Source organism: Corvus kubaryi, unplaced genomic scaffold (assembly GCF_017639235.1).
Source record: "Corvus kubaryi isolate FWS band 111438036 unplaced genomic scaffold, C.kubaryi_AGA036_p1.0 37300, whole genome shotgun sequence".
Taxonomy (NCBI): Eukaryota; Metazoa; Chordata; class Aves; order Passeriformes; family Corvidae; genus Corvus; species Corvus kubaryi.
In genome coordinates this window covers 1,020,492-1,038,016 of record NW_024581093.1, presented here as the reverse complement: position 1 = coordinate 1,038,016, position 17,525 = coordinate 1,020,492, and the positions used below count along the sequence as shown (strand labels likewise).

Below are 17,525 nucleotides of genomic sequence, written 5' to 3'. Positions count from 1 at the left end.
GCAACTTCAGTCCCATCCTCAGCGCTCAGGCAGAGCCCAGGAGGCCGCTCCAGGGCAGAAGGCGGTGTCCCGGCTCAGCGGGGTGGAGGATGATGGACGGGGAGGGAACCAGCATCCTCTGAGAAACCTTCCCGGGGACAAAGCGCCAGAGAGCGGCTGGTGAGTGCAACAGCTTTGCAAGAGCCTGGAGCTCTGGAAAACCAGGAGGGCTCGGCACAGCGGTGCCTTTGGGATGTGCTCTCCCTGCCAGCACCTGCCACCTGTGGCAGCCCCTTCCCCAGCCCTTTGATCCGCCTCCAGCTCCTGGCTCTCCTCGGCATTCGCGTTGCTCTCTCTAGGGATTTTCCAGACCACCTGGGTAGAAGCATTCCTGCGTTCCCCCGTGTGGCCCGGTGCCGGTGTGGGAACACACGGCGTCTCCTGGAGTCGGTCTTGTCTCTGCCTCCATTGCTGCCTTGCTCTGCTGTGCCAAAACCCAGGCTCCCAAAATACTCCGAATTTCCAGAGTAATCGCTTTTCCCCAGCTCCCCTGAGCTGCCAGGGCCCATGGTGAGGGTTTGCAAAAGCTTTTTATTTAGATGTGCAAACACCAGCAGGTCTAAAGCCGCTCTTTAAGCTGGGAGTGGCAGGGCTTAATCAACCCAGGGCCTCGAGAAGGTTCACCAGCTCGACCTGCCTTGTTTACTGGGAATCCATTGCTCTCTTGTGATGCACCAGGCTGAGCTGTTCCACAGCATCACTGCTAGGCTTCAATCCGGTTGGGATGGAGAGCATTCTGCAGCATTACAGGATGTGGCTGGGTGGTCTGTGCTGGCACTGGGATCCCCACCACCCCTCTCCAGCATCCCCTGTACCATGAAACCCCCACTTCACCATCAAAGCCAACCTCAGAGGTGTCCCTGGTCCCCTCATCCCTGTCACCCCATCACATCCCATGGACCCAGCCCACAGGATATGGCCCCGCTCCCCCCTCTGTGTCCAAGGAGAACCAGCCCCCGGTGGTTTCACCCCCCTCCTTCCCTTGCAGGCTGTTTTTCTCCCCCTCTCCTCCTTCCATCAAGCAGCAAATATGCTTTCAGAGCAATAAGACGGCTGTTCAGCCTTTGGAACAAATGTTCTCTGCCAGGCTTCGAGCACAGGGGCGGAGGGGGGACTCACACTGATTTAATGACAGTGATTTAAGCAATTTGATCCATTTTTATGGCGCATTTACAGTTAGGGGAAAGGGAAGGGGAAAAAAAAAAAGGAGAGAGAGAGAAACACAGGAGTGGAACGGAGGCAGGAAAGGTTAGGGAACGCACCCCAGCAGGCGCTCGGAGAGGGAGAGAGGCTGTCACAAGCTGTTCCCCTGGCTGCTCTGCCAAGGAGAGCCCTCGCCAGCCTCCTGCGCCCGGCTCCAAAATCTGGCTCGTGTCAGTGCCGGCTCCCCAGGGCTGCAGCTCACCCAGGAGGTGCTTCAAAGCCTCCCCAGGTCGGATGGATCCTGGGATGTGGGTTCAGGATAGGGCAGCACCCCCTTTTCCTTGGGAAAATGCAGCAAGGGCAGAGCCAAACCCCAGCTCGCATCCTGCTGCTTCCATGGGGGGGGTCCCCCATTCACCCCCAGTGGAAATCCCTCCAAGCTCCCATCCATTTCCCAGTTCCAGCCACAGGGATAGCAGATATACTTTTGGGGTGCTGAGGGATGAGCTGCCCATATAAACACACCAAATCCACTTGGAATAGAGGTGAAAACAGAGCTCTGAGCTCATCTAGCTCAAGAAACTTCAGCCCCAGGGAGCCTTTCCCAGCGTTCTGCTGAGACCTGGCCCCCTCATTCCACGTGCCCTGCACAGCTTCATCCTGGCCCCATTCTGTATCTCCCAGCTGGCTCCTGGCATCCCAGAAGTTCCAGCCAGATGTGGGCTGTGCCAATGGATCCTGCTGTTGATGGCACCTCGTGTTCCACAGGGCTCTCTGCAGGGAGGTGCTGCATGTGTCGGAGTGCTGCCAACCCCACCTGTCCCATCCTGCCCTGCCCTTCACCTCCAGTGGGGAATGACCCCCAATAAATCCAGGATGCACCAGCTCAGACATCACAGGATAACAGAATTGGTGGCCAAACACTGCTCATCCCTCAGGAAGAAACCTTGGAGATGCCCACCCTTGGCTTGAAAACAACCAGCCAGCTTGGCTCTGTGGGAAAAGGGAGAAATTCTATGCAAAATCCAAAGGGATCCCTCTTGGGGATCCCCTCTGCCACACCTGGTGGGGCTTTGTCACACCAGAGCTGGCTGCAGCATTGCACTCTGCCCAAATCCTCATGTCCTTGGCAGCACCTTGAGGACTCGGTATCGGGGAAAACACGCCTGGACCTTACCCTGCTCCTGGCTGGAGAGCACAGAGAGTCCTGCCTCAGGAAAACTGATGGGAAAAATGTCATTCCAAGAGAGTAAAACTGGATTTTACATCAACAAACAGGGGGAGCAGCCTCTACCAAACCCCATCCACAACAAACTTCCAGCTGCAACCTCAGCTCTGGCTGTGAGTAGAACCCTGCAGTGGGGGCTGCCCCAGCTCCTGGTGGGTTTTGGTGCCAGCGATCCCTCACTTTGCTGCTCCATCACTTGTGCAAAGCAAGGGTTATCCCAAAACATGGATCTCAGCTCCTGCTATCCCACCTGCAGTGTTCCAGCCTGCTGCAGGCACAGGGATTGGGAAGCTGCAGCACCGCTGGAGCTGTCACTGCACAGAGATGCTGCACACCCCCATCACTCATGCCTGATTTATCCAGCTTGATGCCCTTTGTGTCCCACAGGAATGAGTTGTGGCACTTGGGAGCTCTCTGCAGGATGGGGAAAGGGGCACCCAGGGACAGCACAGCAATGTGGGAGCTCCCAAACCTCCCACGGAGGAGATCTGGCAGCCCGCACTTCCCCAAGGACAATGAGGATAGAAAAGGTTGCACAGAGAATCCACCTTCCTGCTTCACTGTTCAGTCCCACAGTCTGGAAAACCCTTCCTGGAAGCCAGCGGAATTTTTTTCTGCTTGGTTTTTTGGTTTTTATTATTTTGGGGTTTTTTGCTATCAAGGCTCATCTGGAAGCTACAAATGCCCTGCAGCTCTGTAAGGGATGGGCTTTGAACACATCCCAAAAGGTTCTGCTTGGAGTGCCAGCATGGGAGCTGGTGGCACTGACACCTCCATGGACCCAGAGACATCCAGGAGAGCAGCAGCCCCAGCCTGGACTCTGGGGGGTTGTTGGCTTTAAATACCTCCAAAGGAAGAGGGAAAAAAAGACAAGGGAAAAAAATTCCAAGCGGCAAACAAAATAAATCTTCCTCTCCGAGCCAAAACAGAGAGAAAATAGCCAGGGACCTTGGCCGGGAAGTTGTTTATTATAGCCCTGGGGTTCGCTGCCAATTTCAGCAGTTGGACAATTTTCCTTTTGCAGCCCAGAAATAGCCACCCCTTTGCCGGGCAGCCCCGCAGGGTGGGCTTCTCTCCTGGACTCTCAAAACATCCCTGCTCCGGCCAACACCCTGACCTGCCCGGAAACCCCCGGGCAGCCAGAGGGTTGGCTTTGGCAAAGGGATTTTTCGGGAATCACCTGCAAAGCTGAGATCCCGCACGTGAGCGGAGCCCCAGCCCTGCCTGCAGCGGGATGCGCTGCCGGGCGCAGCTGCCCTCTGGCTTTGTTTCCAGGGATTAAAAGGGGAAAAAAAAAGAAGAAAGGACTAAAGCTCAGGAGAGCAGGAGCGATGGACACACCTGCCTGTGGCATCACCCCGCAGCTGCTCCCCCTTCACCCCCAGGAAAGGGGCAGCTGCTGCTCGGTGGGGTCCGGTGGTCCCATGGGAACAGGGAATGCTGGCCCCAGGGATGGGTAGGATCGAGATTGCCGTGTTCCCTTCGCATCTCTCTCCTCATCCCATGAAGACGTAGGACAAAGGGAAAGGCAGGCTGCCTCCAGCACGAGGCCTTTTGTCTTTCAATTAAAAACAAACACAAAATAAGAGCCGGGAGAGACCCGCCCGCTGCGGCCGCGCGGCTCCTTAGCACAGGCGGCTCCGCCGGCTTTCCTCAGCCCAAAGGAATCCGGGGGCTGGGAAATCAAATCCACGTGGGATGCGAGAGAACGCTCCTAAGGGGCCACACTCCCCCCCGCCAAAAGCCCCCGGCCCCTCGCAGAGCCGGCAGTGGCACAGCTCCAGCTCAGGCAGTGACTTTCCACATCCACATTCCCTCTCCTCGCTTCTCTCCCTCCCTGCCATCCCTCTGGTCCCCAAATGTGGGCATGGGAAGCTCTTGCCCTGCACCCTCTGCAGTGGATCCAGCCCCTGGCATCTTTTGGATGCTCCCAGCCCAGGAGGAAATGCTCACGGTGATGTTTTTACCTCCTGCACAATGCCAGTGTCATTGCTGCCTTCGACAGGTGACAACGGCAGCCAGCACAGGGTCCTTGGCTGCCAGGTGGGTGGGGATGCAAAGCAGGGTGCCAGAGTGGATCGAGGACAGCTTGATGCTGCAGAAAAGCACCTGGATGAAGCACACCTGGAGTGTGGGAGCACCACTCAGCACCATCAACAGGCTCCTGCACTGCCCCGAGGCTGCTGAGTGTCCTTGTAGGAAAGGACTGAGCCTCACTGGCGATGCTCAAAACCCAGAAGATGCTCAGTCCCCTCTCCTCAACCCATAAAACTCCTAAAACCATCAGGAAATCCCATTATTGTTACACGGAAGCTGAAGCCATCTGGCCAAGAGAATTTCCAGAAAAATCTCCTGTGCTGCATCTCCCGTATCCCTAGGACAGAGCTGGGGTTTGCTCCCCTCGGTGTCCCTGCAAGCCAAGGTCACGTCAGGCTTTTGGCCAGGGCCCCAGGAACCCAACTCCCTGCTTTGTGAAGGAAAAATTAAATTTTCATTCAAATTTTCACTTCGGCAGCCAAGATATCGGCTCAATTTCCACCTGCTGCTTTGAAGCCTTCACTTTGCATGGGAGAAGCGCACAACTGAGAGTTTTCAATTATAGAACACTTGCATATAAGGGCAGGAACAGCCAGGAGTATGGATTTTAAGCCTAAAGAACACCAAAATGAAAATAAAAACAAAATGAGAAGCACTCGGAAGGACATGCTGCCCAGGAGGGACCGGCTGCTGCTTGGCTGGGTGGAGCAGGGCCACCACTGTCAGCCCATGGACATGCTTGTTCCAACTTGTGACATGCAGTTGAGCCCTTCTCTCCCCAAAAATCAGCCCTGCAGGCCTGCCTGGGAGGTGCCAGGGCTGAACTCAAGCCAGGTTTTAAGCAAGAGTGTGAGGCAGGTTTGGACCTTTCCCTCAAAGGATGCGTGAGTGGGGCTGTCTTCCCCAGGCTATTGCTGTACCCTCTTCCAGAGGGATAAAACAGGATTTATCCTCCCTGCAGGGTTGGGGATTCCCACTCTGAAGCTGCAATTAGACTGGAAACGGCTCCAAGTTTCATCAGTGGATTTGGAAAGGCGGGTGGAAGAAAAGGGGAGCTTGGCACTGCTGGACTCAAGTGCAGTGCCCAGCCAACACCCCCTGAGGGATGTCTGCTCACCCTGGAGCCCCAAAAGCAGCTCATCCTAATGTCCTGTGGGAGTAATTTCCACCTGGATCTCTCAGGGATGGCGCTCTGAGATCCAGCCAGGCTGCTGGGTTGGAACCTCGGGGAGCAGAGGTCCATGAATGGCTGAATCCTGTCCCCAGCCACCCCTTGTGCATTCCAATAAACCCCATCACCTGTGGGAAGAGCAGCATTGGCTCCCAGAATCATCCCAGGGAACAGGAAAACACAGCCTGGCCTCCCCAGCTCCAGCATCTCCTCTTGTCCTGCCCCTTCTGAGGAGACACTGTCCCCACCTGGCTCCAACCTCCTTTCAGGTGGGTGCAGAGAGCAAGAAGATCTTTCTAAATATCATCCCAGAGCTCCAGAAATTTCCTCCCGGGCTGCCAGAGCAGGCAGGGAGCCCCTGGTTTGCAGCCTGGAGCTGCACAGAGCCTGGTGAACCCCCCCAGCCCAAACTTACACCTCGATATCAGCGAGCCAGCAAATCCCAGTGTGTGGGACCACCAGGAAGGTGACATTTGCCAGAGCCCCTGCAAGGAAAGCCAAAAACTGGGGCAGGATCTGCAAAAGGCAGGAGCAGGGAAGCCTTTGGGGACATGTTAAGGAGATTTTGCAGGAGGAGATGTTGCTGACACTCTGCAGACACCCAGCATTTTCCAACAGATCCAGACACGAGTCCTGCTCTCCAAACTGGACCCGATGGAAAAGGAGGAAACCATATGGCCGTGTCACCTCTCCCAACACCCAGCTCCTTGGAGGGGATCAACCCCACTTCCTAAGGGACCTTCCCAAGACCAGACCCTGCCCTTCCTCCCCCGCTTTCAGGCTGAGCATCAGCATCTCTCCGAGCCATCCCGCATCCGATGCTCGCCCCCTGGCTGGTGGTGGGGGACTCCCGTGGCCCCCCCGGCAGGTCCAGCTGCACGGCACACCCCGAGGGGCCGCCGCCGGCCCGGCAGCAGCTGCCTTGGCCCGGCTTCAAGCCCAGCGCTGCTCGAGAGCAGCTTGTTATTTCGGTCCTGCTACGGGGTTATTTTTAGAAAGCGCTGAACACCCCTTCTCCCAAACGGCTCCTCCAGGGATGACCTTGCGGAGCTGCAGCCGCTCACTCCCTGCCCCACCACCCCTCTCCTTGGGAAGTGTCACCCACCATCCCCAGGGTCCCCACTCTGTGCAACTCCCGGTGGCAGCAGCGTCGCTGCACCGCGACAGCGGGGCGAGGAAGGAGGGGGCTGAAGGCTGAACTACATCTCAACCCCTGCCGCCATCCAGGTTCGCTCCCGGTTTCAATTATCACCTGCTGGAGCAGCAGCTGCCGAGTGCCGGGAACTCAAAGCGAGTCAACAAGGTCTTGTTGTTTCAGCTGCTCGGGGGCACGGAGCTCCATGCGCTCCCCCCTCCCGGCTCCGCGGGGATGCAGCGGCCCCCGCTCGCCCCTGTGCGTGCAGGGCTGCCGTGCTTCCATAATTCCCCCATCCCGCTCTCCCGGGCAGGTAAACGCTGCTGGAGCTGCCGAGGGGGGAGTGGAGAGAAACCTCAATAACAACAAGAGAGGGGGGGAAAGGAGAAAGAAAGAAAGAAAAAAAAAAAAAAGCCCCAAGAAGCAGCCGCTGCACAGAGGTTATCCGGGGGACAGAGCAAATAATTGGCGAGGCGAACAATGCATTTTAATTAAACCTCTGCAGGAAACGAGGGGAGGGAATCAAGTTAATTGCACGGAGCGGGAGCAGGAGATTAAAAATGCTCTTTGCTCAGAAGATGGTGGCTCCCATCCGCCTTTGCCGAGGAAAACAAGGCCACCTGGGGTGGTAGTGCTGGCGTGGGGACACGCAGCTCACTGGCTCTGCCGGGGCTTGGAGTGACAGTGGGGTCTGGGAGGATCATGCTGATGCCCTGTGCCAAGGGGCTGGGGGTGCCCTGTCCACAGGGATGGGTGCAGGATGAGTCTGGGTGTGGGAGCCGCTCCTGGGAAGTCCCACAGGGATGGGGACAATGCTTGTGTCTGCGGGAAAAGGACCAGGGAACGTGTCCCAGGGAATGTGTCCCATGACATCTCAGCCCTTCCCCTGCTCCGTGCCCTCTGCTCAGCCCAGGTTGTTCCTGGCACTCTCCCCATGAAAAACCATCAGCCTTTATCTTTTCCTGCCCATGATACCTCAGATTTTACCTCTCTCTGCTTGGGACCCTCTATTTTTCTCAACTGTTCCCTTTCCTGATCTTTCAGGCCCTTGTCCTCACCCCACCTTGGACACTGCAAACAGAGAGACCCTGACTCGCTGCCAGTGAGCCCCAGAACAGCAGCACATCCAGGCTCCCTTCCTGCTCAAGAGGAAAAACAGGATCACAGGCTCCAGGCTGCTGGAAGACGGGGGCAGGACCGAGCACCCCACGCCTGGTACTGGCACAGGGAACGCTCCCAGCCCGACCCCATCCCCCTGGGCAGCCGTCCCCACAGCATCCAGGGCAGGAGGCACCAACCTCTGCTCCGAGGCAATTTGTGAGCTCTCGAACCCTGCCCTGCCTCCCGCCGCCTGCTAATGAGCCCCAGCCCTGTCCGCCTGCCATGAGAACAGCAATCAGCGCCGCCGCTTGCCTGCTAGGAACAATCTCCCTCCTTCCCTCCTCTGCATAAATTTCCCAGGCTGTGGTTTTCAGCCTCTGATCCCACATAGCTTTATTCACAAGAGGAGTCCCACTGGGGGCAAGGAAATTACTCCAGCGAGAAAAATTACCCGTGCCCGGGATGCACACCCAGGGCACCACGCGAGGGGCTGGGGTGGTTTGGTTTTTTGCACAGCATCGAAATCAAAATAAATCCACGGAGGGAACTCAGAGCCAAGCCTTGCTCCTGACCACGGGTAAGAGCCAGACAAATTATAGCAATTAAAAAGAAGAAAGAGACATGTGGACTTTCATATCCACAAACCTCAGGATGCAGCCAGTGGGGGAGAGAGCGTTTCCCAGTCACACACAGGCAGCAAAGCTGACGCACATCACAAAATACGTCGTGTCCTCAGAGGCACAAGCTGTCCCTCCAGCCAGCGGTGCCACCAGCATGAGCACAAGGCTGGGACAGCCTGTCCCTGCACAGGATGGCTGTCGGCAGCAGGACACAGGCTGTATTGTCCCCAGAGCTGGAGATTGAATTGCAGGTTGGCCCTCCCCGCTGTGCACAAACGCTGCCCTGATGGGAAACGAGAGTTCAGCTGAGATCTTCCGCTTTTCCCCTGCAGCTGCAGGCGGACAGGCAGGAAAACCACAGAGCTCTGCTCAAACGCTCACACCAAGCAGCTTTCCAGCCAGAGAAACGCTGCTGCTTCACCACACGCTTAAATTGCATGTTGGGAGGGAGGAAATTGCCCGCTATTTTCACCCGGAACCTGTGTCAGAGCCAGGAGGTGAAGCCCATCACCCTGTCAGGAGATGGCTGCAGCATCCCCAGGCTGGCTGTTCAACAGGAGCATCCTAAGTGGGAATAAGGCTGGATCACACTCAGCATCCCCAAGAAAAGGAGGGCAGGGGGTGGCCGAACAGGCAGGCCCAACCCAAAATCCCATTCCCAGACACCCCCTTGCTGCTGCCTCCCCATCACTCCAGGGGCTGTCCCAGCCCACCTGGGGGTACCCACAGCACCCCAGAGCTCTGCAAAGATCCCTGGTTGCCAGCAGAGCTGTGGGAACACTCTTCTCTGCCTGCCATGCTCCAGGGACACGGACATTTGGCAGCTGCCTGCCGGGAAGGTGTCTGGAGCGCTGTGGGAACATGAGTCAGAGCTCCCTGCTCTCCCTGACGTCTCCCTCCTGCTCATTTATTCAGCACGTCAAATATTTGCCCTGCGCAGGCCCACATAATCCAGGAGGGTTTTTTTTCCCTTCTGCTGACAGTGACAGCTTCGAAAAAGCCACCACAGTGCCATCTTGGGAAACTTGACCTCCCAGCTAAGCAGTTCCAGCATCCTTTTCCTCGCCTGCTCCAGAGACCAGCTCTTCTTCAAGCAGCCATCCCCTCTGTGAGGGATGGAGGGGCTGGATGCCAAAACCCACAGGCAAAAGCAACAACCCACGGGGCTGCAGCGGGGAAAGGTCATTTCAGACCCACTTCCAGCACGGCCTGAGTGACAGCAAAGCTGGGAGCCTGCGGGAAGCAAGCAGTGGCCCTGCTGTCCCTTCCTGTCCCCGAGCATCCTGCCTGGAAGCAGCACACGCAGTGGCAGGAGAGGCCAGCCAAGGAAAACTGCTCAATTTTGCCTCCCTTCGGCGAGGAAGTGGCTTTGCTGGCTGCCAGCCCCACAGCAATCCCCTGAGGACCTCAGTCTTTTCCTTTTTTTGAGCCACATCCGTGGGTTTCTTGTTGAAAGGGCTGCTCACACCCTGAATTCCCAATCCCCAGGGAGAAGGAAAGGTGTTCGTCCTTGATTGAAAGCTAAAGGCTGGAGAAGGTGACCTTGAGCAGAGGTTACACAAGAGAATTCATGTCCCACCTGGCCCCACAGGGTTTCTATCCCAGGGTTGCAGCCAAAAATGTCCCATTTCATGGAGAAAGTGCAGAAATGGCTCATAAAGCACAAGCTTGGGGATGCAGCTGAGCAGATCAGCTGCCAGATAAAGACAGCGTGCTCCAGGGAAAACACACCTGCCTCCATCCCAGCTGGAAAAGGAGGAGAAAAATCTCCCTTCAGCCTCCATTCCCAGCAAGGACACACACAAGGCTTTCACCCTTTGCAAGAGCTTCCCAGCGTCAGGGCTGGGATTTCTTGCTGGTGGGGGCTCCCAAGCCTGCTGGTCCTGAGCCAACCAGCTCAGCATTTATCCTCTTCCTTAGGAAGCCACAACGCATGCAAAAGCCTTAGGGCTGGAATAAAACTACAAAAAGCTTCTGCAGTGCTGTCAGAAATAGCACCAGGAGAGAAGGGAACTGCCTGGTGGGTTTGACCCCCTCAGTCCTGCATCCTGCTCCATCCCTGAGCTCCATGCCCAACCAGCTCCAGAGGGAGAGAAAGCATGCTGATTTTCTGGGATTTTCCAGCTTATCCAGCTTTTACAGAGCTGCCCATCCTGCTTGGCTTGCAGAGGGGCAAATTTGGCTGAGCCCACAGCAAGGACTGCTGGCAGATGAGCTCAAAGTCCTTTGGGGAAACCAGCAGGGGAAAAATTAACTCAGCCAAGACACCCCCTCTGTCTCCCGGCTGGACAAGGAGCTGCAGTGACCTTGTCCAAACATGGCCTGGAGTTGGCAGTGCGGAAGGAGAGGATGTGACTCACATCTGGGATGTGGTCACAGAGGACAGATGTGTTTTATTACTGTCCAGCCCCTCTCTGCAGGTCTGTCTCAGTGAGTCAGCCTTGCCTTCGGGCCCTTCCGAAAGGAGCCACGGCACAGCCCTTCCCAGCAGCTTCCCTCGGCTGCAGTAAAACAGATTTGGGAAGTTCAGGCTCCTGCAAAAGGGAAAAAAAATAAATTAAAACAAATCAAAGCTATGTTTCTCCATAGGAATCTTCCAATTTCAATTGTAAATCATTCAGAGAAGGAGAAAATCAAATGTTTTAGTGGTGGGATTCATCTCTCTGCATTTAGAGACTTAAAAGCCGAGCATGCCCCAATCCCAGCGGAAGGACAGCGAGGAGTCCCCTGGGGTTTCTTGGACACATCCCACAGGGCAAGAGGAAACATCTCCTGGAGATGTTCCATGTCTGGAGGGAGGAATAAGGGGATTTCAACAGGTCTCCTTCTCAGAATCCTGAGGAAACTCAGCAGCATTTAGTGGAGAGAGCCCCAAAGCACCGAGGTGAGGCTGAGCCCCCATGTGTTAGACATCAGAGAATCTAAAGAGGGGAGCCCTGCCACCAGCTGGGCACAGCTTATCGCCTCTGGGCGTTCCTGTGGAATCCCGATGCAGCTCCCCCACCTTGGGAAGGGCTTCCCTTCCCCCATCAACCCTCAAAGAGCCCCTGGCACACTCACCGTCGCTATTTACCCACCGCTGCCACCAGGTACCGAGGGACACACGGGGTGACGGCCCTGCCCAGAACCCCCCCTTCACACCTGTGGTTTTCCCAGCGGGAGAGCAGGTGGAGCACATCAGCCAGGCGGGTTTTCCAGCCGCATGCCGGCTTTGACGGCACCGGGAGCCAAAGCTCCGTGGGCTGCCCTGGGCCAAGCGCTGCCCGCCCCGGGAGCCAGCGGTGCAGTTCGCCTGGCAGACACTGGATGGGGCTACGAAACCGGTTACCGGCACAGCTGGCACAGCCGGGGGGCAGAACGGCCTCTGCCAGGTATTTTTTGGGATCTCTCTTTGCGGGTGCCAGGCTGACGGTGCCACAGCTGCCACCACCCATGCGGTATGCTGGGCCTGGCACCAGGTGGCATCAATCCAGGCTCCACGTCTCCTGGATACTCAGTGAGTATCTGGCAGCACCTGGAGAAAGCTGGAGGCTTCACCTCCAAAAGCTGTTCCATGTTCTGAGCGTGGTGATGGGAAGGGAGAGCGGGAGCTGCTGCCTTGCAAAGTGCTGGTGAGGTTTTCTGCTGCAGCTGCAGGATGAGGTGACCTTCCTACCTCCCACCTGCCTGGATCCCAGCTCTTTGAGGGGCTTTGGAAAAGGGCACGGAGGGACAGGACAAGAGGGAATGGTTTTGCATTGTCAGAGGGCAGGGTGAGATGGGATATTAGGGAGAAACTCTTCTCTGTGAGGGTGGGGAGGCCCCACAGAGGAGCTGCAGCTGCCCCTGGATCCCTGGAAGTGTCTGAGGCCGGGTTGGAGGGTGTGTGCTGATCTCTGGGACTTTCACCTGTTTTTCCAGCACCTTCTTTGCTGTGCTGTGTTTGCTCATCTCTCTTTGCTCAGTGCCAACTGTAACGTGCTGAGGGGATGGGTGAGGGCCAAAACCTCTGTGTTGGGGTGCTCTGAGATGGCTGGTCCTGCGTGTCAGGGCCTTTGCTGTGGCACAAGGGCTTCTGGCTGCATTTTGGCCATGTGCCACCACATACTCACTCCAAACAGAGCATTCTGTGGGCACGGCGCTGCCCTTTGAAGTCACCTTGGTGGTGGCTGTTACTGAACGGGCGCTATCAAGGCAGATGTTGATGCAACCACTTCCTCCTTCTTGTCCCCAGCCTGGGCTGGCTCTGTTGCTTGGGGACAGACTGTTGTCCCCTCTGCAGGGCCGTGTGCCAGCCCAGGGCGTGCAGAACCCCCCTTGCTTTAGCAGAGATGGTGGTGCTGGCACTCCAAGCCTTGCTGTGATGCCACCCTTGTCTCTGCTCTGCCTGGCTGGGGCTGCTCTGCTCCCAATCCCTTGGGAAGCTGCTCCGTTCCCTGTCCTGGATCAATAGCCATTACCTTTCCCATCCTGCTCCAGAGCAGCACCAGCAGCTCCATTACTGCTGCGGGCGGCTGGGCTGGGAGGAAGGTGCGGTGCAGGGATGGGCAAGCTCTGCTCACAGGGGTGCTGTGGCTGGGCAGAGCTGGGCAGGGAGCAGAGCAGCAGCGAGGGGACACCTTGGGAATGCTGCAGAGATGGATGTTTTGACTGCTGGGTTCCTGCTGGGGCAGCAGGGTCAGAGCTTGTGCAGTGTCCTGGGAGTCCTGGCTGTGCCATGGTGGTCAGGGATAGGCTGCCTCCCAACAGTGTCCTGGGGACACAACTGTCCAGGGGACACCCCCCTGGTGGGGGCACGACCTGCCTTGTCCCCTCTTTGGGAACAGGATCTCTGGCCTGAGCCTGTGGGCTCTCTGTGGATGCTGAAGGCAGTGAGGTCCTGGCTGTCACTCCTGCTGGGCTGTGACACAGTGTCTAGGGGACACTGGCACAGGGCACGGCTCTGCCCCATAGCTTTTGGGGGATGGGGACAGGCTGTGCTCAGACAGCCCATTCTTCCTCATTCTTCCCCATTCGTCCTGCCCCTAATGGCAAATCCTGTCCCACAGCTGCAGCCAGCAAGCTGGAGATCCCCATGCCAGCCGTGGTGGAAGTGGAGATCAGGGGCACAGCCAGGACCGAGTGCAACTTCTACATCCCTGAAGATGCTTCCTACACCCGCATTGATCAGTTCTAGGTGAGTGCTGGGCTGGGAGAGCAGCTCTGGCTGGTGGGCTGGGGTGGCAACCAGCCCAGGGCTTCCTGCCAGGCTGCCCAGCCCAGCGTCACCCCTCACCTTGCAGGTGGACACAGCAACAGGCAGGTGAGGCTGTACCACAGCACGGCCAGCAGCGTCCTGGAGGACAACAGGGACTACAGGGAGCGGCTGTGGGGACAAGGCCCTGTCCATCAGCACGGTGACAGTGCAGGACACCAGGTGTGCCAGGTGGGAGCTGGCAGCTACGGCTTGGGTGAGAACAGCACCGAGCTCAGCGTCTACAGTGAGTGACAGGGCGGGAGGGCAGCACGGCTGGGCAGCTGCTCTGCGGGGCTGGCAGGGATCCCTCCTGTCCCTCCTAATACGTGTGGGGTGGTTTCTGTTCCCAGGGATCCCTGAGACCCCTGAGATTGAGATGCTCACCTCTAGCCTGGGGAGGGAGCCCCAGCTGTCCCCCAGCACATTGCATGGGTCACTACCACACCTGCAGCAGAGGATTTGGTTTGTGTTCATCCCTAACCGCTTGTTTTCCCTCCCCCTCTCTCTGTTTTGACAGAACTGAAGAGTGAGAAATCCATCGCTCTGAGAAACTGGAGAGGAAACCTACGGAGTGCTTCCTTCCTTCAAACCTTCCCTGCTCTTGCACTGCCTTCTCCCAGCCCTGCTCCAGCCCCTGGGGAGCACGGCCAGAGCCCACCCGTGTGTCACCGTGCTGGGCGTGCAGGGGCCACCTCCCTGACTCACCTGGCCCTTCCCTCAGCCTTGCAGGTGTTGCCTGAGCAGCAAAGCTGGACTTGCTTCACTACTCCGGAGAAGCCACAGCAATATTAGGAAGAACGATCCCATTAATCCCTACTTGGTGGAAGGACTTGAGGCTTTTTCAGGTAATCTGTCCTGTACATGTGTGGGAAGGTTTGGATGTGGGTTTTTTACCCTGAACTTGCTCAGAGAGGCCGGTGAAATTTGGGTTTTGGGATGTGCCAGGCACCTTAGCTGTAGTGGTGTGCAGGTTGGAGGAGACAAGAGTGGAAGGGGGGAGTGTTAGAGAGGTGTTTGGGTTAGGACACATTTCTACCCCTGTGGCAGCTAATAATACACTAGTAATGACCAATACTAATAAATCTACTAGTTTTTCTAAGAAATAATCATAGATTTAGGTTGCAATAGGTGATTTTACTACTGGATCCTAAAAGATAATATTGTCAATAGAATTTAATCGATCCCAATAGTAGAATTTATTGATCATTGTACTAATAGCTAATAGCAATGCTGGAGATGCTGCTGCTTACAGCAGATGATAATAAACACTAATAAAATAAACGAATACTATTAATTAATAAGAAATATGAATAAAGCTAATAACCACCTCCTGTCACTCCCCTGAAAGGACAGAGGGCAAAAGATGGGTGACACCTCAGGCCACTGGGTGACCCTGAAGCCTTGGGCTGCCCTGGACTGGCCTGGCAGTGTTTGATCCATGACACCAAAGTGCCCCTTCTCATTTGGCTCATAATTATTAACCCTTGCGTTGTCATTTGACCCTTTGATCGATTCTCAGAGCCTCAAGTAACTCCAAATGAACTCAATTAACCCCAAATGAGCTCAGGGACTCAGGAAAGGGTAGTACCAGGGGCAATTACCTCATCACCTACCTCTCTAACTGGGGATTCTTGTCAGTTCCACTGATTTGCTAAACATATAAAATTGTAAATACGTTACAGGCTGCATCCTCTACACATTTTCATCCAGCGTGTTGTGCACCACAAGGATCCTTTTAAAGGTCACCCTTTTTTATCACCTAACCCAGTCTGGCTCGGAATTTTAGCCCCGTGAAAAGACATCGCTTTCTGGTGACTCCGCCGGGACAGGAGGGACTTGTGACACAGCTCCTGGGATCGGGGACTGCCCCGCTCACCCCATCCTGGCACCATCATTATTAAAACAAACGGGGGCTCTTCGTGGTGGTCTGGGAAGCTCCAGGAGCTCCAGCAGCCGACCTGGAAGTAGAGATATGATAAAAGGCGGTGTTTTGTTGCTAGCATTTGTAGGGTTTGCACTTGGAGATCTCCTGTGGGGTTTTTTGGGCAGGAAAAGGGCAGAGGGGGCACATAGGGCTGGGTTTTGGTTTGTTCCCTACGTTTTGTTCTCCTGGGGTTCCCACAGGGGTTCGGTCCGGAGGTCGGAGCAGGGGATGCCCTTCTCTCAGCCCTGCCTGCAGACTGTCACTGCACAGCTCAGCCTGTGGCCAGGGCTAAGTGTTACTCCTTGCACTGGGTGTACATTTCCAGGAGGGATTTTTTCCTCCGATACTTGCAAGGTTTTTTTTATCTATGTGAAAATAAAGTATGGATTCGAAGCTCGGTTGTGGAGTTTGCTCCCACAAACAGAAGGGTTTGTGTTACTCCAAGAATCCTGGAGATTCGAGTCTGAATTCCCGTTGGACAAGGTGTTTTACTCATGCACTCTTTTTCTAGCTCATTCCTTGTGCCGCCACAGCCTGTAACAGGGATGGCACAGAGAGGAGTTATCCCCCTTTGGGAACGCAGAACCCAAGTGAGAATCCCACAGAGGACTCGGTCCTGGTTGGCTGCCAACTCCTTCCTCAGTGGCTTTTATCCCATTTGTAAATGGAAACATGGGATGCATCTGCTCAAGTGAAGAGAAAATAAAGATCCCCCGGAACTCCCCATTAGATTTAATAATAAAATTATTAAAAATTACTCTGATGTGTAAAAAGATGTCTCTTATCACGGAAGAACTGCTTCGGCTTTCTAGGCAGGTGTGGCCGATGCAGAGTTTGGAGAAAGGAGGGAGCTGCCCTCCCTTTGGCAACTTAGAAAGTGAATTAATGTCAGAATTATTGTTACAACTCCCTCAGCAACAGCACAGGAATGCGATTTTATACACTGAACTCTTCATGCTGTTTTCCTGAGGTCACAGGGGTTATGTGAGGTCATTGGAGTCCCTGATCTGGGTTACTTGAGGTCATTTGGGGTTACTTGAGGTCATTTGAGGCCCTGATTGAGGTTACTCGAGGTCATAGGGGTTACTTGAGGTCATTTGAAGCCCTCATAGGGGTTACTCAAGGTCATAGGGGTTACTCGAGGTCATAGGGGTTACTTGAGGTCATTGGAGTCTTTTTTAGTTGATCCAGGGGTTACTTGAGGTCATTTGAAGCCCTCATAGGGGTTACTTGAGGTCATTTGAGGCCCTGATTGGGGTTACTTGAGGTCATAGGGGTTACTCGAGGTCATAGGGGTTACTTGAGGTCATTGGAGTCTTTTTTAGTTGATCCAGGGGTTACTTGAGGTCATTTGAGGCCCTCATAGGGGTTACTTGAGGTCATTTGAGGCCCTGATTGAGGTTACTTGAGGTCGTAGGGGTTACTTGAGGTCATTTGAGGCCCTGATTGGGGTTACTTGAGGTCATAGGGGTTACTTGAGGTCATTTGGGGTTACTTGAGGTCATTTGAGGCTCTGAGAATTGATCAAAGGGTCAAATGACAACGCAAGGGTTAATAATTATGAGCCAAATGAGAAGGGGCACTTTGGTGTCATGGATCAAACACTGCCAGGCCAGTCCAGGGCAGCCCAAGGCTTCAGGGTCACCCAGTGGCCTGAGGTGTCACCCATCATTTGCCCTCTGTCCTCTCAGGGGAGTGACAGGAGGTGGTTATTAGCTTTATTCATATTTCTTATTAATTAATAGTATTCGTTTATTTTATTAGTGTTTATTATCATCTGCTGTAAGCAGCAGCATCTCCAGCATTGCTATTAGCTATTAGTACAATGATCAATAAATTCTACTATTGGGATCTATTAAATTCTATTGACAATATTATCTTTTAGGATCCAGTAGTAAAATCACCTATTGCA

At 55.2% G+C, this 17,525-nt stretch overlaps 1 protein-coding gene across 1 annotated transcript in view; it reads right to left on the bottom strand.

Annotated features, from left to right (window-relative positions):
• Positions 1-11,908, bottom strand: part of LOC121664428 — a 74,167-nt gene extending 62,259 nt beyond the window's left edge. The window contains exon 1 of the mRNA XM_042027732.1: positions 11,552-11,908. Coding sequence (XP_041883666.1) covers positions 11,552-11,908 — 357 coding nt within the window. The remainder of the gene's footprint in view (positions 1-11,551) is intronic.
• Between the last annotated feature and the right edge of the window lie 5,617 nt (positions 11,909-17,525).